At 46.2% G+C, this 27,154-nt stretch overlaps 1 protein-coding gene across 4 annotated transcripts; it reads right to left on the bottom strand.

The window, feature by feature from the left end:
- Positions 1–112: 112 nt before the first annotated feature.
- Positions 113–26,917, bottom strand: ST7L (suppression of tumorigenicity 7 like). 4 transcript variants are annotated; one of them, XM_041466622.1, is made up of 17 exons: positions 26,666–26,917; positions 22,331–22,413; positions 21,249–21,408; positions 20,698–20,752; positions 20,059–20,174; positions 18,152–18,230; positions 17,187–17,341; positions 16,967–17,064; positions 16,437–16,551; positions 14,640–14,712; positions 13,861–13,981; positions 10,617–10,767; positions 10,387–10,479; positions 7,715–7,854; positions 3,593–3,661; positions 3,319–3,387; positions 113–3,095 (listed from the first exon to the last, which is right to left on the bottom strand). In XM_041466622.1, exons 1-16 carry the CDS (start codon positions 26,865–26,867, stop codon positions 3,334–3,336), a joined length of 1,764 nt encoding a protein of 587 aa, XP_041322556.1. In that variant the 5' UTR covers positions 26,868–26,917; the 3' UTR covers positions 113–3,095; positions 3,319–3,333. The 4 variants fall into 4 exon arrangements, 3 of the variants coding, with proteins under 3 accessions (XP_041322556.1, XP_041322564.1, XP_041322576.1); XR_005955040.1 differs by having other exon boundaries at positions 2,570–3,095; positions 3,547–3,661; positions 26,666–26,916; XM_041466630.1 differs by having other exon boundaries at positions 2,570–3,095; positions 13,861–13,963; positions 26,666–26,911.
- Positions 26,918–27,154: the final 237 nt, after the last annotated feature.

Below are 27,154 nucleotides of genomic sequence, written 5' to 3'. Positions count from 1 at the left end.
GTGCAGGCACTTCCCTCTCCCCCTCCTCCTGGAATCTTCCTCTCACTTGTGGTCCTTGGGATTCACCCAACGCTTCTCAGGAAAAAAAGAAAAAAGAAAAAAAAAGAAGACCTCTAGACAAGTATGCATTTAATAAGCAGTGAGACAAATAAGCTCCAGTTATCCCAGCAGAATTACAACACCAGAGAACAATTTTCTGCATTCCTCTGAAGGCCTGAAGGAACCCAATTGCCTGCTCTCAGGCTAAATAGGTACCAGACACCAAGTGCTCCATAAGCAAACAGAGCCCCCAAAGTGCAAAAATGAAATAAGTAAAAAGCTTCACATTACATATAAACCAGCCGTTTGCACCTTGTTATTAATGGTCTCAACTATGACCTTTACACCCTGCCTTGCTCAGAGTCATGGATCTATGAGGCTTGGCACCCTCACAACAATTCCAGGATGAGGAGCAGGGAATAAACTTGCCTAGCCAGTGCTGGAGAGATGCAGGAAGGGAACTGGCCTGCGACAAATCTGGATGGAGAAGCACCCCAGGGCCATCTCCATGTGAATTTGTCTCCATAACCTCAGTGACCCAGGTGCCTGACGGCATGAAAAGTCCTTTTGCCACATACATATATGCATAAAAGCTGCTAACAGGCATCTATTCCAAATTTCAAAAATGAAGGGCTCCCAGCATGGTAAATATCTGTCAGAGATTACTCCCCAGAATTCTGATGTGATTTATAGCCCACATGAACTAGGGTTGCAATGAACAGACCTTGTTACCCTGAAATATTTATTAGTCTGAACTGCCTCACCTCTGCCACATAAAGCCTTGTGGAAAAGCTATTGTCATCCCAATGGCTGTAAAGTCACCACAGTTCTTGTTTCAAAGAAGTTACATCAATATTCATCTTGTCCGGAGTCATAATTGCAATTTTTAATGTATATATACATAGAAATGTAGATGTGTATATACACACACATACAACGTAATTGATATTCCTAAGGTATGGGTCAGGTGTAAGTGTCTGCTCCTAAGTGGCAAAGGAACACTTCCCAAAAACATGGAACATTATAGAGAGCACTCCTTCCTCAAGAATTGCTGGCACTTCTGGAGACAGGAAGATTTTCATTACACAGCCTGCTGCCAGCTCTCCTCGCAGAACAAGCCCATCCCCTTTCTGTTACTGTTATGTCAAGGGAGGACAGTGAGAGAAAGCAGCTCTTGGGATGATACATGGGAGGCAGAGCTTCATTTATAACCCCACACAACTGCTGGAAAAGGTTCAACTTTAAAAAGCATTAGGCTGGTTACCTTATGGGCCCCTGCAGACCACAAAGTGAAATCACATGAACACAACAGGCCTATTAATCACCACAGTGATTCCAAGGTGAGAAACAGCCCCAGTGACCAACTGGAAAGAAAGTTGAGAAAATTACATTCTAGTAGTTAGGTAACTCTGAAAACACTGGTAGTATCTTTCTGTAGGGCTTCCCTTTTGATTCCTTGATTAATTCAAATATTAACCTGGATTTAAGTCCAGTCAACAGAAATATGCCATTGTTTCTGGAGAGCAAACAATGACATTTCCACCTAAGCAAGTATGTTTCCCTTCAAAGTTACAAATAAACTACACTTACATGAGATACAGAGGTGACTTTCTGCTTCACAGAACTTGGTTTACAAGGTAAAGAAGGATTTGAAAATAAGGAAAAAGAAAAATAATTAATTCTTGATCTTCAGTGTAAGGAGGTATTTTAAATCAATTCAAATGATTTGTAATTGACTGATGAAGAGATTGTTTCAGAGAATACAGTAGGCTACAGCAAGCTTCTTCCATCCAGGATTCAGAAACTGGATTAATATACACCACCTCTGGAAGAAGCCATCAATGTCACAAACATTCACAAAGATAGTGGAGATCAAACGTGTAAAATCCCCCCAGTTCTTACTGCTAAGTGTATGTGCTTATCTGCAAAAAGCAAGATGATGGGTTTTCATGTGCTCAGAATTAGCATTTATCCACAAGTCTGTGCTATTTTTATCACTTGCCCTTCTAAGAAGCCTGGGCTGGCATGACTGCTTCCCTGATGCCAAGCAGCAGACCTGTGTGGGAAAAAGACTTTTGCTCTAAGGGGAGAGTGGAGATGGAAGTCACACCAATTACCTCAAACCACGTGGCTGCCACATCTTTTCCCCTCTGCAGTAAACAAACCCTCGGGACTCGTCTGCATGGGAAGCAAATCCTTTGAAGGATTTTCCACATCTCCATTCTCTTCAAGTCTTCGTAACAACAGTGAAACTACTTTGGACTAACACTTGAAGGTTCAGGTCTCCCAACAGAGTCCCCTGCAGATAACACAACACTTTGGGCAGTTTCAGAAGCCATCCTGTCTTTCAAAATGCCTTGTCTTAAAGAATAAAAGATGCACAATTAAATCTAAAGAAGTAACATGAAATAAAGGAGTTCACCATCTCCTTGAGTAATGCAAGCTCGTAAGATAGAGAAGAAACAAATCTTTGTTTGCACACTGTAATCTATATTTAACGGACACTTAAGAAGTCAACAAATTCAATGTGTTAAGTAGCAACCTTTTAATAAAGAAAGCAGAACCATACTTTGCTGTTAACAAATATTTTGAAAAAGGCTTATGAAATTAAATCTAAGCCAAGTATCTGGCGCATCTGCAGCTGAGAAGGAAGCATCAGTACTCCAAACACCTGCTCAGTTTGTGTATTCTCCTTTCTTACAGAGGAAGTATGAGCTTCCAGTTGTCCAAGTGATTTAGAGAGCAATAAACTATTGCTCAACAAGAACTATTTTCTTAGATGATTACAGGTTAAGGCCAAGGAAGAAAATTCACATGCTAAGCACCATCAGCATGGAAGATGGTCAAGGATATCAATTTGAAGACCCGGATTTCTTCCTTGGCTCCCACAACTGGGGGTCAGCCAACCCCCAAGTGAGGCTCGTAAGAACAAAATCAAACTATCATGGAAAATACACGCCAGTCACACTAGCCAGCTGATGCCAGGGGCTGGACAGCAGCAGGTCCTCAATGTGCTCCATAGTGAAGATGAAGGGTGAAAGAAGAGTCCCAAAGCACTGGAAGAAACACAACACAACAATAAATCAGCTCAGTTTCCAAACCAACCTCCTTCTGCAGACTCAAAGTATGAGCAAAAACCACCCTGTGTCTTGCCCTCAGGGCAACAGGATTCCAACCCCTTCCCTGCTGATGCCATGAAACAGGCTTGTTGTAGACAATGAAGACACAGAGGAGAAGAAAAGCCCTCTGGAAGCCCCAGCTCCAGCCTCGTGCACTCACCCTGGTGCAGTCCATTCAGCCGGAGGCCAGAACGCTGGGAGCACTCACGGGCCACAGCACCCGCAGCACCTGGGGGGAAGCACGAGGGTTAGGGTGGCATTCCTCCACACCACAGCTCTTCCAGGGCTCAGCACTGTGCCTTCAGGCTGAACAGACTAGGCAGCAGAGGACAGGGGATTTTCAGAGGACCACAGAACTGTTTAGGTTGGAAGGGACCTTAAAGATCACCTGATTTTTTCAATATGCAGGCACAGATTATTTACAGGTCACTGACCCCAACAGAACAGCCCATCCACCAAGAGCAGTCTGTGCTTCCAGACGGGATCCATATTCTAGATGCCATCTAAACAGTTCCAGAAGTAAGATTAGGCTAAAACAAATCATGCAAACTCCTCTGCACCTTCTCAACCCATCCCCCAGATATTCCACTGGCACTCAGGTTATCCTTGTGCAAACCCTCATTTCATGAGTTAGCAACAACAGGACTCATTTACTTTGAAAGTTTTACTTTGGCCCTCCTGGCTTCTATCATAACCTCAAATATTACATTAAAAAGGCTTTTAAAACATAACATTCACAGCAGTGCAGGCGCTTTTCCTTGCAGTGGGCTTCTTCCCTGCCTGTTAGCGTGTGGCACCTTCACATTAAGTGCATGAGTTAAGATGTAGATTAGCAAGGCAAGAAACCTTTGCCCTTGGCATCGACACTCAGCTCTGACAGGAAACTTCAGGCTTTTTTTCCCTACCAAGTGTAGAACCACTCATTACACATTGGCAGGGAAGTGCACATCTCCAAACTATACACATTTTCTCTTAGATAAGCAAAAGACTCAAGTGTTTATAAATATGAAAAGTTCAGCAGCTGGCTAAAAAGTTAATTCTTCAGTCTCACTTAATGAGCTTTGGGGAAAGTGGTAGGGGGATTTGTTCTTAAAGTAAAGCAGAGTGTCACACAAAGCAGGACTTGCCAGACACAGCTCTGCTTTGCCCTATTTTCTGTCCCTAGATGGCTGCCACAGACAAAATGGCAAGGAATCCTCCAACAGGGAGCTAGGGACCAGCCAGAATGAAAAATGTTTTCTCCTAATCTTGCCATCGTAAAAATTAGCCAATTTTTAATTTAAATCCCATGACTTCCTTCTTTGTTGTGAAAGTATCAAGCAATCCATACAAAACCACTTTGGAACAGGGACTGTCTTAGGATTTTGTCCAATTCCCTGAAAAAGAAACTTGTTTTCAGTAGGATACAGCAGGAACACTGCTGCACTATTTTTTCAGTACTTTAATAATAATTTACACTGGTCTATTCCAGAAACATAAGGATCTGATGTAAAAAATGGGATTGATCTGCTTGGAATTGTCCAGAGCAGCTGTGGCTGCCCCATGGTTCCAAGTGCCCAAGGCCAGGCTGGGCTTGGAGCACCCTGGGATTGTGGAAGGTGTCCCTGCCCATGGGCAGGAGGTGGAACTGGATGGGGTTTAGTCCCTTCCCACACAAACCATTCTGTGACTCTATGAAGGTCATGTTCATTGTTTTCAGCAACTTGTGAGATCTGTTTACAGTGTCTGCTATCACTCTGTATCACTGCTGTTCTTCACAGACTTCTTGGTGTCTTTGTATTACAGAAGGAACTGTGCAACCTCACTTTTGCAAGATGATACATGTCCACCCAGTCCTCCATCTATGTAATTATTAAAAAAATTAAAATTCATACTGAATGAAAAAACAGACCCTTTTGTCTGCAATTTCAACAGAAGTTGTTTTATCTAGCAGCATTTTTCAGCTTGTTCAGACAGTTCAGATTATTGTCATTTGCATACCTTCCTCTCTTCTGTCACTGCGAAGAATCTAAACAGCAGCTACTTCAGAAACAGAGCTGTCTGATCACCAAGAGCAGTGTGATTCTCCAAGAGATCAGAAATCTGAAACAAACAGTGAGGCCCAGGGAGCACCTGTGCTGGTACTGCAGCCACCTGTGGACCTGTGGATCCTCTGCCACTGCCTGTTCCACTGTCCTCACCAGCACCACCTCACACAGTTATCATGGAATCACAGAATAGTTTGGGTTGAAAGGGACCTTAAACATCACCCAATTTCAACACCTTGTCAAGGGCAGGGCCACTTTCCACCACCTCAGGTTGCTCCAAGCCCCATCCAACCTGACCTTGCACGCTCCAGGGATTCAGCAGCCGCAGCTCCTCCGGGCACCTTCACGGGCTCTGACTGTACCAGCAAATGCCCAGCGCTCTGCCAGCTCCAATCCCACGTGTGCAGAGCCCCCGAGGCGGGCAGGACACCGTGCAGGAGCCCAGAAACGCCGGCGGCGCCGGGCTGGGAGCGCGGGGCGGCCGCGGCTGATGCTGCACCACGCTGTATACATTGGAACTAGCAAACGCTTCCTTGTGATTTTTGGCCACTTGGAATATTTTTAGCAATTTGCCAAGGTTTACCCTGTGATTTATTATGGAGGAAACAAACTCAAGCACTAACAAATGAAAATATGTAAACTCAGACTTTTCAAGCCCATAGAAAGGTATTCAACTTCTTAAACCCCTTCTGAGGCATTCAGCTTGCTGTGGATTCAACTGCTGGAAAAAGAGTTTGATTAAGAAGTAACTGAAATGTAATCTAAGGAGTCACTGCCTGGAGATTTACAGTGAAAAATTCCATATACACAATACTTTCCAATTGCCATTCCTAAAACCGTGTTCTAGGTTTCTTGGAAATTCAAGAGTTGGAAATATATTTCACATTGCTTTTATCTACAGCCAAAGCACTCCAGATATACCAGCTAGAACTTCATTATCTCAAATTACTATATCTAGTAAGTTAAAGAACAGTAAGATGAAAAATACTCGAAGTAATGAAATACATAAGAAAAAATAATTTTAAAAGCCTAAAGTACTGGAATTACTTGAAGATATAATGCTCAGTATAACAAATAATAATTGCTTTATTACAGTATGCTTAAGTAAAAAGGCTGGTATCATTAAACAGAAGATAATCTTCTATTTTTGGTATGAAAATTCAAGTAGATGCTACTACTACAGGCCTCCAGAAGACAAGACAGTATGTATAAAGTGTTAGCAGCCATCAAAGCATTATCTGTAATAAAACTATTGAAGCAATCTATTAACTGAACCACAGAGTCACAGAATGGTTTGGGTTGGAAGGCACCTAGTTGCAACACCCCTTTTTGTGAGCAATAAAAACAGAAATGTTGCTTTGATGTTGAGTATCATAGTTTCTTACAAGTTTTCTGAATCCCTCTGAAAACACCAGGAATTGAATCATGAGCACAATCATCAAATAAGTAAAATGTGGAAGAATTTTTATCATTAGAGTATGATTGAGAGTCAACATTAATACTAGCTAAAATAGCAGAATACTGGAAGCTGGTATTTCCTTCTCAGCTGTCAGTAATACAGAATTCCCTTCTCACTGGATGATCTCAGTACACAATTTCAACTTTTGCTGATAATAAACTGCCACAGAGTGTCAAGAGTGCCTTTGTCTGTGCCTGCCACCACTGGTTTGGTTGGGGGAATGCTGTGGCAATGCACACTCTTCTTGATCATCTATCTTTTCAGCTGAACAGACACTATCCATCTTTTCCTAAAGAAAATAAACACAATAAACACACTGCCAAACGACTCAAGCCTGGGAGGTTTTTCCCCACACTGGGACCTGTCACTGGACATCCCAACTGCAAAGCCAACTCAACCATACAAAGTCTTTTCTTTTTGTTGGTTCAAGAAACCCAGCAGAGAGAACTTCACCAAGCAATTCTTTGTTAGCATAACATCTGACATTCTATCTCTTTGGAAATCATACAACTTTGCTAATGCAGCCCTTACAGAATTAATCAAACAAATAGTTAGCCCCTAGTTACAATGAACCCAGCCAATTATGAGCAGCACTGAAATTTGTCACTGGCATGTCCAACTACATTTTCCAGCATGAAGATCAACACCACTGTGTGGAAATGAGGCCCCACTCTCCGACCTGCATGACTTGGACACTGGACTGGGCTCACTAGTAAAGCCAACACTTCTAGGAACAAAGTATTCTTAAAAAAGAAGGGCTTTCCTCCTGGGTCTCCATTACCTGGTGCATTAAACCAGCCAGGATGCCAATGTCTTTTACCCTCAATTTTGACTAGCAAAGCCAGAATAAATGATTCCCTTAGAGTTCAGAGCTCTTTATTTGCTACTCTGCTCTACTGCATGAGATCCACAGTTCAGTAAAGGCCAGACTTACTGCTTGGAGTAGTTTGAGAAAGTAATTTATGCTCCACAAGCATGAGATTGACTAGAGGCTACTTTGCCCTGGACCTCAAAATTCCCAAAGCCTCACAAGATACCTTAGCAAGCCCCATGATAGAGACAGTACTTACAGCTTTTGCAAAAATGACCATCAGCTCAGGGAACTGGTGGGTAAGGAGGGCCAGCATGGCTGAAAAGGAACACAGGCCTGCTGTGAAATGGATGAAAAAGGGAAGCTCCTTCTGGGGGTAAACGGAGACTTCATGAAATGCTGAAAGGAAACAATGAACAATGTTGAGATTTGATAATCAAGGACTGCTTTCTGAATTATCTATGGCCTTTTAACTCATTTCTGGACTTTCAGAAGGAAAGACTCCTGCAGCACATCTTAGGTTCCAGTACTTTAACTTCTTAATTTTTCCCCTACATCACATGCTTGTTTTCATTATTAAGAGTCTTCACATATTTGTTTTCATTATTAATATTATCTTCTCAGTTTTCTTTTTCACTTGCATAGGCTTTATTTTTGAAGTATTTAATCAGGCAAAGTTTTTGGTACCTCCTTTTCTAACAGGACAGAAGGAACACCTGTGAAGTTCACAAGCTGTCAAAATTACCCAAACCAACTAAAACAGTTCAGGTGTCTTCAACTCTCTAGAGGTCTAAGAAGCTGAGCAAGTACAAAACAACCAGCATGCTGTATACACACATATTTCATAGTACTTCTTGGAGTCTTCTGGTTGTAGACTACAGTAAATCTGTTCAGAGCAGCTGACAGAGCAGACCTCAAAGAAAACAGTGCCAGGACGAGGTTATAAATTCTGTACATAGCAGCTCCTTGCAATTTCCAATCTCTGGTAACAAAATCCAAAGCAGGTGATTAGCCAGGCTAAGGGTGGCATGTGGAGCTTTCAGCACTCACAACACTACTACTGGTCACTCGCCGAGGACCCGCTGCGTGAATTTGCAATTACTTACTGGCTCTGGATACCTCCAGCTCTGATTTCTACCTAATGATTTCACAAGATTTTTAAATGAATAAAAAAAGAGTTTCTATAGACATGAGTAATTATAAAAGGATTGCCCTTCTTGACAAGCTGTTTTTAAAATCTAACAAAAACCCAAAATTATAAATGAGCCTTTTTTGTAAAATGAGAAAATACAATTGTAGTCTTTCTTAAACTGAAGCCTGTGGAGGAAAAAGACACTTCACCCTCCCAGTTACTGCTTCTGTATGCTAGCACATTAAAGCACCATTAGAAGAGTAAACCCAGCAAAAGTGTCTTGTGCTCTTGCAATTCATTAATGGCAAAGTGCTCAGGGTTTGTTTTGGTTTTAATGCTATGATTTTGGAGCACAATTACATCGACTATTTGGAGATCCATGTCTAACATCCATCAGAGATGTTAATGGTACCCAGAGATTCATACTGTATAGAAACTCACCTCATTTCTAAAAGATGGAGCAATATAATTTAGGAAAGTATTTAAAAAACAGAAATTAATTCTTTTTGCAGTAGCTTTTCCTACACTGGGAAATTAAAACCAAATTCAAGAGAGGAAAAGACAACTAAAGCTAATTCTATATGTTCACAGACATTTGAGAAGCGTTACTCATCAGACCAATCCAGGTTTTCTGAATCACTGATCTGGTCAACATTATTTTAAATAGATAACTTAAAAAAAAATTAAGTGTCAAGATTTCTCGAAGAAGTACTGCAATAAAAGTGTTAAGATGATTTTATTTATAGGTAGTTCTATATTTAAAACAAAACAGGAATGCGTGAGTGATCCTGTTGAAATATCTGCATGTGTTGGTGTTTAATTATGCTGGGAAGTCTACAATTTAGGGTTAGTTGCTAACCAAGGAATTCCTTGTGCAATATCCTGCATAAGTGAGAAATGAGTAATTTAAAGCAGTCTGGGGGCAAATTTAAATTACACATTTTAAATATAACTTCAGGCTTTTAAATAGAAACATGTCTGTGCAGTTTTCCTTTCCACAGCTGTGGTCTCTGTAGGGCTGCTGGTGCTTTTGCAGTAGCCCTTTCCAGTCCCAGGGGAATTGTGTTTCTTCAAGATATAGAAGTTCAACCCCAAAAGAATTCAATTAAGATGTATAATTAACAGCTCAATTCTAATCTAAATTAATGCTATTTTCCTAAATATCATGAGTACAGGCAGTAATGATAGAGTCTATTTGTAGAAAAAAACATGTAGGCTCATCACTGCATAAAGCAACCTTGAAGCAAAGAGCAGCTGGGTAAGACTTTTCAGTATCAAGTGTTAGCATAAATCCATAGAAATACATGTAGAAAAAGTTCCAGGAGGCAGCCAGCAGATCAATACAGACCACTGAATTAATGACAGAAAGCAATAAATGTTCTGTGAAGCTGCAGGTTAACCAAAGAGTCTCTGTAAGATCACAGGCAGGTTCTACTGGATACCCAGTGCAGGACTGGAACCGTGGATTGAGTCAAATCCATGAATTCTTTTAAAAGCAATTTTTAACAAACGGTCAACTTTGTTGTTCTCAAGGCTGGCCAGACTCAGTCTGCATGTACCACACACATCAGAGATTTCATCTCTGAAGGACTTAGGTTATTACTGCATCAAGCTGACATTTACCACACACACAAGTCAAGTGCTTCAGGATCTTTTGGGAGGGACATCAACAAATAGCTGAATCCCCTTCACAGGAAGCTCAAACTAAAAAAATCACAGTAAGGTAAATACAGAATACCACAAACTGAATATGTCCTTAGCCTGTGTTTTATTATCATTACTGCTTAGAAACCACTTACTTGGCAACAGTTCTCTGTCTGCTGTTTCTGTGCAGCTCGGGTAGGGATAGAAAAGATGTCCTTTCTCTAATGGGTATGGGATCATCCTAAATGCTGCAAGAAGGGTGAGTGACATTAGATCTGAATCTAATCAGGCAACCAGCTTCTCACAAAGAGAACCAATCATGTTTGAGGGGGGTAAAGGCAGGCAATAGTCTACTGTACAGAAAAGAATAAAAGGAGATACTTACTGCCTTCCCATGTGCAGTGCAGCAGATTTAGAGCCCCTTCTATCCTCTTCCAGTGCTGGAGGTGAAAAAAAGCATATGCTACTGCCTCACTGTCCCCTCGCTTCAGAATGTGCTCTGGAGGCAGCACCAGGCTTTTCATTTCTAGTAAATACTGAAAGGAAAAATGGAAAGCACACCTGGTTACATGGAATGCTCCAAAACCTTTGATTGGGACACACAATTGATCATTTTAGGAATAACTGAGCGTAGAAGGGGCCAGGGCCAGCTTCTACCACACAGCAGCCAGGCTGCACCAAGTGAGAAATGAAAAGCAGCAAAACACACTCCTGTGTATATGACTCTTAAAATAGGCTTTCACACAAAAAATAAAAAAGTCAAGAAAAACCATACAGCTTCAGCAAGACAAATAAAAACACATTCTTGTGGAACAGACATTAAGTATAACGCTGCAGGTGCAACACCAATGAGGGACAAAATTAGGCTGATAAAAAACCCCAAACCAACAGTATTTTTGCTCATTACTTCATCACTGAAAGTTTCAGTGTAGGTGGTTGAGGACTTGTTAGCTCTAAAAGTATGAGCAGCAAACCTGAAAGTGTCAGTGTGCTAACCAAAAAAAGAATAATAAACCAAACCCAGGAAAATCTTTTAATGTGGTTTTACTGGGCTACCACAAAGTATCTTTGATTTCAGATTTTTTTTTCAATTTCAGCCCTCTCCCTCTATCAGCAGAAAATCTGATGCTCAGAGGGGTCAAAGAACACAAGGATTAATCATTTCCTATTTCTTTGCAACACAGAACATGCAATTTTTTTCATGTACCACATTTTCTCATGGTACATTAAAAAAGTCAGGTATTCATTTGAACTTAGCTTTTAAAAACAGATGACTACTTTTTATAAGACTGAAATACAGCTTCAGCTCTAGTATTTACCTGCGAGCTGTCCTCTCCTACCATACAGTGTCTCATTCAATAACAGCCAAAGTTAATCCACATCTTTGATCAACGTAGCTGGCAATTCCTTGGAGTGTCCCCCAAAGTGTAAGAATGCAGCTAACTCACCGATTTATTTCAGCAGATGCCACAAACCATGAGATTATTTACTAATCCAGTTTGAGGACTTAACTTTTCCCATTCAGACTCTTCAAGGAATGTAGGAGGGGTTGTGCCCCAGCCAAATAAAGCACATTTGCTGCCTGGCTAGGTTCTTCTCTCAGTGCCTTGGGCCTGCACTCTGGAGGGTAATATTCTTGCTAATCCTCTCTAATCCTCTTCAATTTTTTTTTTTTTTTTAACACAGTAAAGGATCACTCACACAGCACTGCTGTGGGAAAATGGTCTCAAATATCTGACCCCTGACCCAATGCTCATGCTCTCCACAGTGCCCACTTTTCCATTATGCTAACTGGGAATATAAACCCCGCAGTGGTGGTGGAGCTCCACTGCAAGTATTGCCACAACACACCAATGCTCAGCCCCAGGCTTTGGCCCTCTCTGAACCCATGTTACCACACAAACAGAAAAATTCCAGCTTGGCAGGTTTTCACATCCATGTTTATGCATAAAACAGGGAAGGTGTCAGTACTGAAAGTGTCTCAGTACTGAACTGAAGGTTTTGAGGTCTTTACACACAATAAAAATCTCTAAGATATTCAGATGTTTAAGTTTGTTCCATAAAGAACCACAATGCAGTTACAGATTTGTAATTGGAAATGGCTTAAGAGGACCACTCTTCTAGCTGGTTCTAACTTTCCTAACAACCAGCCTTGTAAAAGCAGAACAAAGAGAAATAATTCCTTTTCCTTATGCAAAATGCTACGAACAAAGACTATCACTTCCATCTGATGTGCTAACAGAGGGATTTCCTGCTTTACACACTCATTTTTAGTCTATGGGGTAGAACAGAATAGAAATTCAAAGATCAGATTTTCTTCCCCCTCTGTGATCCACTGGGCAAGTTGCCTCACTTCTCTGCCCTTTTTCACTTGTTTGCTTTGACCATAAACATTTCAGAACTCTAAACAGCCTGCACCAGTAAGATTCTGCTCTGTCATCTAATCAATTGGTGCCTCGAGGCAATGTTGTAACACAAAATCCATGAAGAATGGACAGATGTACAATTAGAAGAGAAAATCAAGTTGCTGAAACCTGGAATCAGTTTCTGCATTTGTCTGCAGAGCTACAGACCATATTTTAACAACAGCCTGTTTGAAATTATCTCTAACTTCTTTAGAAAGGTATATGAGGCTCCAGAAGCAACTGAAGGATACCCAAAACAAAAGAACTTTTAGATAATGATAATGCATTATAATCTTCTGCCCCTAAAGGCAGAGGCTAAAGAAAAATCTGTCTGAGACTGTCTGAAATGAACTTGCTGCGCTCTTGATCAGTCATGCAAAGAAGCAGCAATTAGCTTCCCCAGTGCACATTCTATTGGATTGGACAGGCAGACAGAACGCAGCGGCCGGATCATTCCAGCCTCCCCAGCAGCAGCCACTGGGGCTCCATCATCATTTCCAGAGGATTAGACCCTGCCCTGAGCCAGCCTCCTGCTGCAAGGTTCACACTGAGAGCATCCCTAGGACAGGAAAAAGCAATGCAGGACTTGATTTTCACCCAATGCTCTGTGGAATCTGTGTTTTGATGCCAGACATGAAATTACAGCCTGTGGTGATACAGACTCTTAATCTTGTTTACACGTGGATGAAGAAAATAAGTGACTGCAGATCTTTCAATAACCATGGAGCCATGGTTGGAAGCCCAGCAGAATAAAGGGGTTTGGAATACTAGAGTGATTACTGTTTGGAGAACTTAATTTGGCTTTAGGGACTTGGACGCAGGGTCCTGGAATGAGATATCTTTAAGGTCCCTTCCAACACAAACCATTCTGTGATTATTTTATGACTTTAAATATCTACATTTATATTTATTAATGTCCACCCTTATTGAGAGTAAAGGGCCTTCAGTAATACATTACTGGATTTTCCAGTGAGTTAGAAAATTTGCAGTTTAAATTTTTGTGCAAAAACCCATGTCTGAACATCAGCTATTATTTAAAAAAAAATCTAGCCACAAAATATTTATGATATAAATACTAATGTCTTTAACAACTCCACAGAGGGAATTATAACCAAATTCAAGAAAATATGGGGCTAGAAAGGCTCCAATAACAAAATGATATTATAATATGGTATTTTTCAGAATACATTACAAGTGGTCCAATAGAAAAGAAAACACTTTTACCTTTGGAACATGAGGGTTAAATTCCACAGCTCTGTGAATTGCTTCCACAGCATTAATTTCTGCTGTACTAAGTCCTCTCCTGGAGGCAGTTTCTGGGGAGAACCTGAAGGGAAAAACCCACCTTGAACAAAAGTAATAAATAATAAATGCTAACCCGTGTTTATTTGCACTGCAAACTCAGAGTTCATTTAAAAATTGGCTGATTTATCAAGAAAGATAAACAAACCCCTCTAGGAGAAAAATGTTCATGTTAAGTCAGGTATCTTGACTGCTACCCGTGACATATGAAAATTCATGTTGACCCTGACTTTCAGCTCCCTGTTACAGCATCACCTGCTGGGAGGAGCGGGGCTCAGACCATGGTGAAATGCCAGCATCACCTACCACAAACATCCAAAAAACAAATCCCAAGAAAAACACTGAAAACAGCATTTACACAAAAGCACCTGGCCAATACATGGGCCAAACATCCTGCCCTGTACTAACTTTATGGATGCTTAAAAGTAGTTTTAAATTGTATTTTATTACACACACAAACATATGTATATATATAAATACACTCAACTTGCTCTTAGAAATGTAATTGCTACATAAATAGGCATAACCAGGGATGTAAAAAAGACTAAAAAATTTAAATAATCCTTTAATTGAAGAAAAGATTTTATTACAGATTAGAAGTAATTTTAAAACAAAGGATTTAGACCTTTTATCCTTCATATTTTACACCAGAACCCAAAATATAGCGACAAACCCTTGTTTTCACACATGTCCTTGCTTACCTTTCTGAAACAGCTCTGGCTTTTAGCAGAGCTGCTGTGTAACATATTGCTGCTGATTTGGGAAGACTGATATCTGTGATAAAATAAAATAATTAAGCTGTAAGATTCTAAGGCAATACAAACATTTTAAACCCACATCCTTTGAGTTAAAGATTTTTCCTTGGGTATGGGAGACAATGAATTTAACATCTGGAACATTTCAGCTGTGATTAGAAACTTGGAATTGTCTTTTTTCTGACAGTCACCAGTCAGCCTCAGATTGAAAACCCAAAGTTGTATTTAGGTGATAGTCACCTTTTGTTTCTAAATGTACCAACACACTGAAACTGAATCCAAAGAGAAATGTGCATACAAATACACTTAAGAACAGAATGTATTTCCTGCATTAACCCACAAAGATTTAAAGTAAGCTTCTGATCTTCACCTAATTTTGCAACAGTACATTAACACAGTTTTGCACAATGCTGAGACACTGACCAGAAGCTGACCACAAAAAATGACATTACAGACAGGTAGATGAATTTGAACCAAAATGGGATTTCCGTTCTTCTGCAGTTCCATGGGGGAAATTCTGTTAGCTGTAGCTTTGTAGCACATCTGAAGCCAAGTCTGAGCTGACAATTACAGATTAGAAGGTTAGCACTCACAGTGCAAGTTTACTTTAAAAGCAGACAAAGTCTGGGGTCTAATTCCCAAGTACCACGTTGTGTATAGTCAGATGGTTCTTGCTTTTCTTGTAAATCCCATCCTGGGCCTGTCCATCACTTACTGCAAGTCTGGCTGTTGTGTCAAGCCAAACACAGGGGTGCTGCAGGGAGTTTGAAGCTTGCACTCATTTTTCCAGATGCTCAGAAAAAAATCAACAATGCTTTCTTAAGAAAGTGTCACAATTTCTGGTGTTAACAGAAAGAAGCACTGGGCAAAGTGCAAATGGTTTTCATAAATTAAAAAGAATCCACCCAGAAGAGGATCAAGGAATGGGAGCAGGGTGCTCGGCTGGCACAGGATTTGGGGAAAAACAGAATACCTTTGATTCCCTGAGGCAATAAAGAACTGACATAAGAGAGAAATCAACAACTTCTGACAATAACTGTCATAAAATACTGCTATGTCCCTCCATTCCAAAGGTGATTTAAGGCCCTGCTTTGACAGCAGCCTTTTGTACACTCATGAATTGGGCACTATCCAGGTGGCAAAACTGAGGGCAATAAGAACATACTTTATTAACCTTTATTTAGACTTACACAATATTCAAAACCTACTGATTGAGACAGAAAGTGAAAGCAAACAACACCATTTGATGCACACCACTGATCTCTGGCAGCAGCATGTTTGCACACTGCTAATCTCTGACAAGCAACCTCAGTGTTACAGAAGCACACCACCAAGCCTGGAAGGTGACAAAAAGGAAAACTACCTTTTCCAGCTTATTTACATCAATTACTTACAGGCTATGCCCTGGCTGAAAAAGGCTGATGAATTTAGGCACATCCAGGGATGTAGAAGAGATTAATTAAAATAATCCTTGAATTGAAGCAAGGATTTCTTCACAGATTAGCAGTAACTTAAAAACACAGGAAGTAATTCATATGCAATTTAGTTTGCCTAAATTTGACCTTGGCAGTCAAAAGGAGAACTTGACCTGCACTCTGCAGGCACCTATTTGTTGCTGATGAAGGGAGCCTCTCACCTTGCTGAGGTCATGGCTAGACTCCTGCCTGTGGACAGACATCCCTTGCCCACCTCACTCATATTCTTATTCAAAAACACCCACATTTTCCAACAGGCATCACTTACCATCATACTTGGCTAAAACTGCCTGGACATCTGCATATGCCTGTAACTCCAGAAGGGCCTCTAGGAGGTTTTCGTGGATATTCAGCATACTGAGAAGTGGAAACTCTTTCATCAACTGCAAATCAGTAAAGAGAAATAAATTACATATAGAATTGCAGTTGAATGACTGAAATACTTAACAGAAATCAGTACAATAATCTAGGGCTTTTTAATGTTCTGTTGTCTCAGAGTGTGAGACACTGGCATGGAAGCAGCATGAAAAGAACTGCATCATTTCAGAAAATCACAGAATGGTTTGGGTGGGAAGCAACCAAAGCTCATTTCATTCCAGCTCCCTGCCATAGCTGAAGGGTAGGGACATCTCCTACTAGACCAGGTTACACAAAGCCCCATTCAATCATGTGCAAACTCATGGGAAAATAATTCAAATAGATTAATTATGATGCCTAGAAATGAACTTAAAACCATCAATTAGGACAATGTGATTGAAAACAATTGTTAACTCAGTTTTTTTTTTTACTTTTACTTACATCTCTCATCATTTTTACTGCTTCTCGTATTCTTCCAAGTTTCCTGGCACACATAGCTAGTCTCCTTTTCACATACACCAGTACATTGGTGTCTCTTCCTGATTACAAAGACAGAAAGCATTAGTCTATCAGTTTCAATCCTTACCTCTCCTAATTATAACCTTAGTTTTACATTTCTGCTCACACAAACCCAGGAGTTCATGTGATTCAAAGTCCTTACTCAGCTGTGCTTCATGCTGGGGGCTCTGGGAATGGCAGTTCTGAGATTTTCTGTAAATCATTTCTCCTGCTTTCAGAGCCTGCTTGAAATATTTCTCAGCATCCACAATAGTTGTTGCTTCTTCCTCAGCCAGGAGGACATATGCAGTAGCACAACTGAAATAAGAGAAAAACCTACCAGTTACTTTGAGGTAGGAAGTTTAGTATTTTTATTAAGTGATAGAAGTGTTAGAAATGAGCAAGATTCACTTATGTTTAAGATGTAAGCATTGACAGTATTAAAATTCCAAAATACTGACTTGAGTTCAAAGGGGGAGGGATGGAAAAAATAAACCTTTTCCATTTTACAGAAAAAAACACACACACCCCCTCCCATCTGGAGCAAAAGCAAAGGAAAAAATTGTTAAAGCAAGTTAAATTATTTCTCCTTGAAACTGTAAAAATGATCTGTAATTGTCTGGAAAGGTTTTTCTTTGTTTGGTTTGCTTTTTAAAAATCAGGAGGTTTTAAAACATTTTACACAAAAATAACAAGACAACATAGCAAAGTGGATCACAGTTGTGGTGAAATTCTTTGGTTTATGCTACAGAGTATTTTCAATTCCTTTACAGGAGTGGCCTCACTGAGTTCCAAATACAGTTCTACCATGACACCATCTCTGAAATACATGACCTTATATACAATTAAGATCACTCCATACCTGAATATGATTTCTCATTTGTCATTGCCACTAACACAGCGATTTAAGAAAAAAAAAAGCTGCACAAAAGATGTTTTTAGTAGAAGAGTTCAATATTTCAGGGCAATTTACAGCCCCATGTGCAATTCCCAGTGCGAGGAGTCCCCCTTAAGCACTCAGAACTTTGCTGTAAGTGAATTATTAGATGAAGAAACTGATAGTGTGCTCAGTATCCTTCCACTTAATCCTTCCCACTAGAAATACAGCAGCTGATCGTACAAACTTACTCATTGTTCAACTCTAGAGCTTGATATGCTGCTTTAATCCGGGCTTGCGGGTTCCTCTCTCGCCAGGCTTTCTGCATAACTGTAGGAAACACATGGAAAGGCTGGTGAGGGACATGGACACCTGTGAAAGACCTGGGAGCCAGCCCTAGGTAACATTCCCTCCCAGTCTGAAAATTCCTGTTTGCTGCACCATTGCTATAAGGAAGAACAAACAAGTGTTTTTAATTTCAGCCTGTTCCTACCACAAGCATCAAATTCTTGCAACAGCTCAGTACACCCCAAATTTAGTTTAAGAAAGCAACACCACCAGGAAGATTCCTTGCTGACCATTTCAGAACTCCTCCACGGAGCACAGACACAGCTTACATAACCAGGCAGATGTACTATTTCTAAATTGCTACAGATTTTTGGAAACATTCCCCAAGACTTGTTGAAAGCTTGGCAGGAGCAATTGTTAAACACAGGTTCATGCACAGACCTGCAAAGAACTTTAATTTAAGCTTTCAAACAGAACTTCAAAGAAAACAGTGATGGAGTAAGTGGTGTCTTGCACAGGTAGAGTTTTATACTTAAATATTAAACTGGCCAGAGCAGCTGCAGCTGCCCCTGGATCCCTGGAAGTGTCCAAGGCCAGGTTGGACACTGGGGCTTGGAGCTCCCTGGGATAGTGGAAGGTGTCCCTAGTCATGGCAGGGGGTGGAGCTGGATGAGCTTTCAGGACCCTTCCAACCCAAAATACTCTGGGATTCTGTTCCATGATTATTTTTAGACAACTGTTAGATCACGAAGGGTTAGCAATTTATTTTTAAATTTACAAAGCACATTTGAGTGGCATCACAAGGCAAAGCCAATTCAGGATATACATTTATCAGCTTATTTGGTTTGGGAACAAGCAAAAAGGGTGACATCTATTCAGAAGTGTCCCCTGAACTACAACTTGAATTCAAAATTATTTCAATGCAATGACTCTAGACCCCTCCTACTATGCTTCCATTTGGTAAAACTGGAAACACAAACTGAAAATCATCTTCTAGGAAAACAACACATTTAGAGCTACCATTTTCTATGCAGGATTATTAACTTTCACACTAAAAACCAGTCCTGAAAGAACTCCAAAACCTTACATTCATGGAGCTCGATATCTGGCCTATCTCAAGGACGATAAGAAAACTGAAGAATCTATACATGTTTCTTTTGGAACAAAACCTCCTGCTGTCCAGCAAGAATAACGTGGAAAAATATTTGAGTTTTCTTTCGGAAACAAAATATTAGTCTTGGCTCAGCAAGCGAGACAATTCACTCCCTTTGTGAAATAAAAACACATCTTTCATATCAAACATGTCACAGCCAGCTGACAAGGAACACCTCCGGAATGTGACAAATTGACAATAATTCACACCCACGCTGACAATAACCAGGTAAAGAACACTTTCTGCACTAAACATGTGGAACACAAGGAAAAAAATCTGGAGACTGCACTATTCATTACTAAGGTTTAAATGAGACCACATTTTGGCTGTTGAGAATATAATCCAGGTTTGCAATATTGTGCTAATTATTTGAAATGTGTGAGATCTTAAAAAACATCAGGACTGTGACAGCACTAAAGTCATAGAGAATGCACAATGTGAAACAACATCTTTCCACTAAATGTCACTAAACACTAAAATTCAAGAGGCTTGGAGCAGCCTGGTCTAGTGGAAGATGTCTTGCAGAGGGGGGAACTGGATGGGCTTTAACTCCCAACACAAACCATAGATCCTCTACATCTATTAAACCTCTTTAGTAGTTGAGAAAGGCTAGTTTCATGAAATATTTGACACAATAACTTGCACTACTTTCAAGTTCAGTAAAAGCACACACTTGGCACTGTCCAACACTTACACACCTTAGGCAGACATCAGTACCTGTGTCTGAGGGCCGGAGGGCATCCGTGTCACAGGTGAAAAAGGTCTGATGATCTTGAGCAGACAAATTCATGTCATAGTAAGTAAGAGGCTCCTTCCCAGTCACCCACATGTACCTAAAACAACAGATTTCAGTAAAAGGCATTCCTAGGAATTAGCAACGCTCATATCAAGGCAATATCTGATGTGCCTAGTGCAGAAAATCTGTAATAAAAGACTAAAGCTACTAACACAAAGTTTCAAGTACTACTGTTCAATAATCTGTAAAGTTCTAAACAACTGGGGAACTGGCTTCCTAGAAAGCAGCTTTTCCCATGAAGTAACACTAGGAGACTTACAATATAGTTTAATAAAAGAGAATTTAGATTGAGAATTACTGTCTCAACCTCTGAATAAAGCTTTTTTCCTACTTTACTCTCAAAAAGCCCTGATGTTACAGCAATATTTTTGTTCTTAACACTGAAACTGCCAAAGCTTGGCTTGGTGCCTTTTAAACACAGGATTGGTATCAATCACCCCTATAATCTTGCAGGTCTCCAGCTGTCTCCTGACATTACCAGTGCAAGCTCTGTGAAGAAGTGATGTGCATGCCCCCGATTAAATTTAAAAATATGCAGTGGAAAGCAAGATAATTAATACCTGCTATACTCTGCCCCTCTGAAAAGATTGAGAGGATTTCGCCACACTTTGCACTCTGAGGAATAACAAAATAAAAGTATTTTTTAAATTAAAAGCACGGGAAATTAACTTGACATTAAAATGCAGTAATGCAAAAGCAGTTGTGTTTTCAAAAGCTGCTTTAATTTTATTATTAGGCAATCATCATCTTCATGAACTTCTGCTATTCTGTAAATATTTTTGCTCCCCAGCATTGCTGGGGTACAAAAGCACAGGGTGGGAAGAATAAGCAATGCATGTACACTCATGCAATATTTACCTTTAGAACAGTAAATAACTAGTGCTACTGAAACAGTTTTAGCTAAATGTATAACATTTTCTAAATCATATCTTTAACAATGAATGGCTTAGACTGAAAAACCATAATGATTTAGTTTATTTTTAGCACTACTAACAAAACACTTTGTAAGATGTAGGCTTTGTCCATTTTTTACAAGCACTAACGCAGAGCCAAAGCCACTACAAGCCCCCTCAAAGCTCAAGGAAAGCTCCTGGGACACATCAGGAATCACCTGGCATGTTCTGCCTGCTGGTCTCACTCTCCCCCGCCGAGAAAGCTGCTGGGGCTGGGGGGCTGCTCTCTGCACCCCCGATGAGGGGCCTCAGATGGCTCACAGAAACCTGCTCGATGAAGGACGTGCCGTACTTTCGGAAGTGCCACCACTCAAACACCTGTCACAGCAGAAAAGAGCACCAGAAGGTTCCTTAGGCGGCACCCTCCCAGCAAACACTGGGGACAAAGAGGGCTCACGGCGAGGACATCCCCTGCCAAGGACCAGGGAGGGAACTCTTCCCCAAACAGAGTAACACCATGATCCAGTCTGGCCTGACTTGCCATGCAGGATCACTCACAGAGCATCAAAGAGATTGGAAAAAAACGGCAACATTTTAGTCAAATGTTATATTCCTCCCTCCCAAAGTCATCAGGGTAACTCAGAAACCCTTTCAGAAGCACCTGTATAGGGGAACTGTGAACAGAGGCAAAAAGCCATTATATCCTCTTTTCTGGTGAGGATATTTCAAGCTGTAGTACCTGCAGTACCAAATTTGTAGTATTCAAAAGAGTAGCTTTTTCACGTCACAAAAATAATCTGAAAGAATGAAGGATAAAATGGCCCATTAAACTGAGATGTTCTGCTAAGCAGAAAGAGAGAGGCTAACAAAGAAACAAGGCTAAGTTAACAGCAATGACAGTCACTTAGCAGAAATTCTGGGCCAAAAATATCACCATCTCTTTTTGAAGCTATTAAAAATACCTGCATATCACAAGGCTTCAAGGACCACACCGAAGTGTCAGCCCTGGAGCAGCCTGGATCAGGCCCTGTCTGCTCTCTGAGGTGACCAGTGACAGGCTGGAGCTGTGCAGGGGAGGTAAACCACTCCAGCATCCCGCACAGGTTATCTTCTCAGACTCCTACAGTCCCAACATGCAACACACACAGCAAAAGAGCTGCAACAAGACATCAGAGAAGTTCCTTCCCAGCACAAAGGCACCCTCTAGAGTCTGATATTCACTCCCTTTACCCCTCATAAAGCCATCCCAGAGGTGCTAAAGTTGTTTCAAAAAAAAAAAAAAAAGAAGTGGGCTACTTACAAATATCAGTCCAGATATAAAAGATGAAGTTACTGTAAGGGCAAAGTAGAATTTTGGAGTCAAAGTGCTTAAGAACATGGTCACTGTTAAGAGAAAAAAAAACGAGAGACTTAATAATCAGAACTGAAATAGATAAATAGCTTGTCTATTAAAGAATGCCAAATATCATGCAAATACATAGTACACTATAGCCCTAGTAGCTTTAGAATGCTGCACTCTTAGGGGAATCCTCACCACCTATTATTTTGTTTGTATCTACCTGTGACAGCCAATTTTTATATCCCACAAAAAAAAAATCACTGCATTTTTCTAGACAAAGCATCTTACAGTTTCATCCATACAGTGGCTGCTGGACCACAACAAGCCAATTTAATATATTATTTCACTTTCAGACAAAATCATCCTGTTCTGATGCAAATTAATATTCAGTGCCAACATACATTTTCCACAGACCTCTCCCTCCTGCTGTCGAGAGCACAGTGCAGAGAATGCAGCTATCTAGTGGTGCTCTGGCCATGGTTTGGACTCAAACTGCACATCAGCCCTGTCACCTGCCAGCAGCACAGGCTGGAGAGGGGCAGTGGCGGCCGGGGCAGGGCTCCAGCCAGGGCAGGGCTCCGGCCGGGGCAGGGCCAGGGCAGGGCTCCGGCCAGGGCAGGGCTCCGGTGGGACAGGGCTCCGGCGGGGCAGGGCTCCGGCCAGGGCAGGGCTCCGGTGGGACAGGGCTCCGGCGGGGCAGGGCCCCAGCGGGGAGCACACAGCAGCAGCGTGTCCCTCACCCCGGGCTCAGGTGACAAGCTCAGTGTGTCACCAAGCAAAGGTGGGATGCACCACCTGCCCGTAGGCACGGCTGGGACAGACTCACAGAATCAGAGTATCAATTAGTTTAGAAACAACCTTATCGAGTCCAACCTGTGACCAATCCCCACCCTGTCAACAAGCCCAGAGCACGGGGTGCCACGATGGGTGGGCACTCCACCACTTCCCTGGGCAGCCCATTCCAAAGCCTGACCGCCCTTTTCACGAAGTAATTCCCCCTGATGTCCAACCCGAACTTCCCCAGGCACAGCTGGAGGTCGTGTCCTGTTCCCTGGAGCACAGCCCGACCCCCCGGCTGTCCCCTCCTGGCAGGAGCTGTGCAGAGCCACAAGGTCCCCCTGAGCCCCCTTTTCTGCAGGCTAAGCTTCTTCCCAGCTCCCTCGGGATTCTCCAGCCCTTCCCAGCTCCCTCGGGATTCCCCAGCCCTTCCCAGCTCCCTCGGGATTCCCCAGCCCTTCCCAGCTCCCTCGGGATTCCCCAGCCCTTCCCAGCTCCCTCGGGATTCTCCAGCCCTTCCCAGCTCCCTCGGGATTCTCCAGCCCTTCCCAGCTCCCTCGGGATTCTCCAGCCCTTCCCAGCTCCCTCGGGATTCCCCAGGGGACAGGGCTCCGGCCGGGGCAGGGCTCCGGCCGGGACAGGGCTCCGGCCGGGGCAGGGCTCCGGCCGGGACAGGGCTCCGGCCGGGGCAGGGCTCCGGCCGGGACAGGGCTCCGGCCGGGGCAGGGCTCCGGCCGGGACAGGGCTCCGGCCGGGGCAGGGCTCCGGCCGGGACAGGGCTCCGGCCGGGGCAGGGCTCCGGCCGGGACAGGGCTCCGGCCGGGGCAGGGCTCCGGCCGGGACAGGGCTCCGGCCGGGGCAGGGCTCCGGCCGGGACAGGGCTCCGGCCGGGGCAGGGCTCCGGCCGGGACAGGGCTCCGGCCGGGGCAGGGCTCCGGCCGGGACAGGGCTCCGGCCGGGGCAGGGCTCCGGCCGGGACAGGGCTCCGGCCGGGGCAGGGCTCCGGCCGGGACAGGGCTCCGGCCGGGGCAGGGCTCCGGCCGGGACAGGGCTCCGGCCGGGGCAGGGCTCCGGCCGGGACAGGGCTCCGGCCGGGGCAGGGCTCCGGCCGGGACAGGGCTCCGGCCGGGGCAGGGCTCCGGCCGGGACAGGGCTCCGGCCGGGGCAGGGCTCCGGCCGGGACAGGGCTCCGGCCGGGGCAGGGCTCCGGCCGGGACAGGGCTCCGGCCGGGGCAGGGCTCCGGCCGGGACAGGGCTCCGGCCGGGGCAGGGCTCCGGCCGGGACAGGGCTCCGGCCGGGGCAGGGCTCCGGCCGGGACAGGGCTCCGGCCGGGGCAGGGCTCCGGCCGGGACAGGGCTCCGGCCGGGGCAGGGCTCCGGCCGGGACAGGGCTCCGGCCGGGGCAGGGCTCCGGCCGGGACAGGGCTCCGGCCGGGGCAGGGCTCCGGCCGGGACAGGGCTCCGGCCGGGGCAGGGCTCCGGCCGGGACAGGGCTCCGGCCGGGGCAGGGCTCCGGCCGGGACAGGGCTCCGGCCGGGGCAGGGCTCCGGCCGGGACAGGGCTCCGGCCGGGGCAGGGCTCCGGCCGGGACAGGGCTCCGGCCGGGGCAGGGCTCCGGCCGGGACAGGGCTCCGGCCGGGGCAGGGCTCCGGCCGGGACAGGGCTCCGGCCGGGGCAGGGCTCCGGCCGGGACAGGGCTCCGGCCGGGGCAGGGCTCCGGCCGGGACAGGGCTCCGGCCGGGGCAGGGCTCCGGCCGGGACAGGGCTCCGGCCGGGGCAGGGCTCCGGCCGGGACAGGGCTCCGGCCGGGGCAGGGCTCCGGCCGGGACAGGGCTCCGGCCGGGGCAGGGCTCCGGCCGGGACAGGGCTCCGGCCGGGGCAGGGCTCCGGCCGGGACAGGGCTCCGGCCGGGGCAGGGCTCCGGCCGGGACAGGGCTCCGGCCGGGGCAGGGCTCCGGCCGGGACAGGGCTCCGGCCGGGGCAGGGCTCCGGCCGGGACAGGGCTCCGGCCGGGGCAGGGCTCCGGCCGGGACAGGGCTCCGGCCGGGGCAGGGCTCCGGCCGGGACAGGGCTCCGGCCGGGGCAGGGCTCCGGCCGGGACAGGGCTCCGGCCGGGGCAGGGCTCCGGCCGGGACAGGGCTCCGGCCGGGGCAGGGCTCCGGCCGGGACAGGGCTCCGGCCGGGGCAGGGCTCCGGCCGGGACAGGGCTCCGGCCGGGGCAGGGCTCCGGCCGGGACAGGGCTCCGGCCGGGGCAGGGCTCCGGCCGGGACAGGGCTCCGGCCGGGGCAGGGCTCCGGCCGGGACAGGGCTCCGGCCGGGGCAGGGCTCCGGCCGGGACAGGGCTCCGGCCGGGGCAGGGCTCCGGCCGGGACAGGGCTCCGGCCGGGGCAGGGCTCCGGCCGGGACAGGGCTCCGGCCGGGGCAGGGCTCCGGCCGGGACAGGGCTCCGGCCGGGACAGGGCTCCGGCCGGGACAGGGCTCCGGCCGGGACAGGGCTCCGGCCGGGACAGGGCTCCGGCCGGGACAGGGCTCCGGCCGGGACAGGGCTCCGGCCAGGGCAGGGCTCCGGCGGGGAGCACACAGCAGCAGCGTGTCCCTCACCCCGGGCTCAGGTGACAAGCTCAGTGTGTCACCAAGCAAAGGTGGGATGCACCACCTGCCCGTAGGCACGGCTGGGACAGACTCACAGAATCAGAGTATCAATTAGTTTAGAAACAACCTTATCGAGTCCAACCTGTGACCAATCCCCACCCTGTCAACAAGCCCAGAGCACGGGGTGCCACGATGGGTGGGCACTCCACCACTTCCCTGGGCAGCCCATTCCAAAGCCTGACCGCCCTTTTCACGAAGTAATTCCCCCTGATGTCCAACCCGAACTTCCCCAGGCACAGCTGGAGGTCGTGTCCTGTTCCCTGGAGCAGAGCCCGACCCCCTGGCTGTCCCCTCCTGGCAGGAGCTGTGCAGAGCCACAAGATCCCCCTGAGCCCCCTTTTCTGCAGGCTGAGCTTCTTCCCAGCTCCCTCAGGATTCCCCAGCCCTTCCCAGCTCCCTCAGGATTCTCCAGCCCTTCCCAGCTCCCTCGGGATTCTCCAGCCCTTCCCAGCTCGCTCGGGATACCCCAGCCCTTCCCAGCTCCCTCAGGATTCCCCAGCCCTTCCCAGCTCGCTCGGGATTCTCCAGCCCTTCCCAGATCCCTCAGGATTCCCCAGCCCTTCCCAGCTCCCTCAGGATTCCCCAGCCCTTCCCAGCTCCCTCGGGATTCCCCAGCCCTTCCCAGCTCCCTCAGCCCCTCCTGCTCCTTCTCTGCACGGGCCCAGCCCCTCAGCGCTCCTCCTGAACGGTCCCACGCGCGGACACGGCAGGGGCGCAGCACGGCGGGACAATCACCGCCGCGGGATTCCCGCTACAGCCCGGCTGCAGCTCGGCACGGCCGGGCCGAGCCTGCCCTGCCCGCACGCCCGGCTCCACAGGCAGGGTCCGCCTCCCCCCGGCGCGCCGTCCGCCCCTGCCGCCCTCACCGGCCGCCAGGCCGTCCCGGAGCCGCACCGGCACCCGCAGCACCGCGTACAGGAGCCCGAGCCCGGCGGCCACGGCCAGCAGCCCGCGGGCCCAGGGCGTCGCAGCCCGCCGCCGCAGCTGCTCCCAGCGCCGGAACGCCGCGGCCGCGCCAGGGCACGGCGGCCCCCGGCCGCTCGCAGCGCCGCCGCTGCCCTCCGCCATCACCGCCGCCGGGGCACGCCGGGACAGGGGCGGGACAGGCACCGGGGCGGGGCTCCGCCGGCGCGGGCAGCCCGTTCACCGGCCCCATCGCCGCTGCTCCAGGGCGATGCGCGGACCGATCGTCCCCCACAGCACAGCCGGGATGCCCGGAGGCTCCGGGACGCGGCAGTCCCGCCACCGCCGTGCTCCCGGCAGCGAAAAACCTGCCCGCTCCTGTGATGGTGGCAGCACGGCGTCTGCCCGCAGCTAAGATGGCGGCAGCTGCGCTTCCGGTTTACACTTCCCGG

The sequence above is a fragment of the Pyrgilauda ruficollis genome, unplaced genomic scaffold (assembly GCF_017590135.1).
Source record: "Pyrgilauda ruficollis isolate IOZ18807 unplaced genomic scaffold, ASM1759013v1 scaffold100, whole genome shotgun sequence".
Lineage (NCBI taxonomy): Eukaryota > Metazoa > Chordata > Aves > Passeriformes > Passeridae > Pyrgilauda > Pyrgilauda ruficollis.
The sequence above is the reverse complement of the archived record's forward strand: the minus strand, read 5'-3'. Positions and strand labels throughout refer to the sequence as shown.

Excerpts from the sequence above, each read along its gene's own strand:
- ST7L (XM_041466622.1), bottom strand. The coding sequence starts at position 26,867 with ATGGCGGAGGGCAGCGGCGGCGCTGCGAGCGGCCGGGGGCCGCCGTGC. Across the intron at positions 14,713-16,436 it reads AGTTTTAGCCAAGTATGATG|ATATCAGTCTTCCCAAATCA; the intron begins GTAAGTGATGCC and ends ATTTTATCACAG. Across the intron at positions 10,480-10,616 it reads GCACTGCACATGGGAAGGCA|CATTTAGGATGATCCCATAC; the intron begins GTAAGTATCTCC and ends CCCTTCTTGCAG.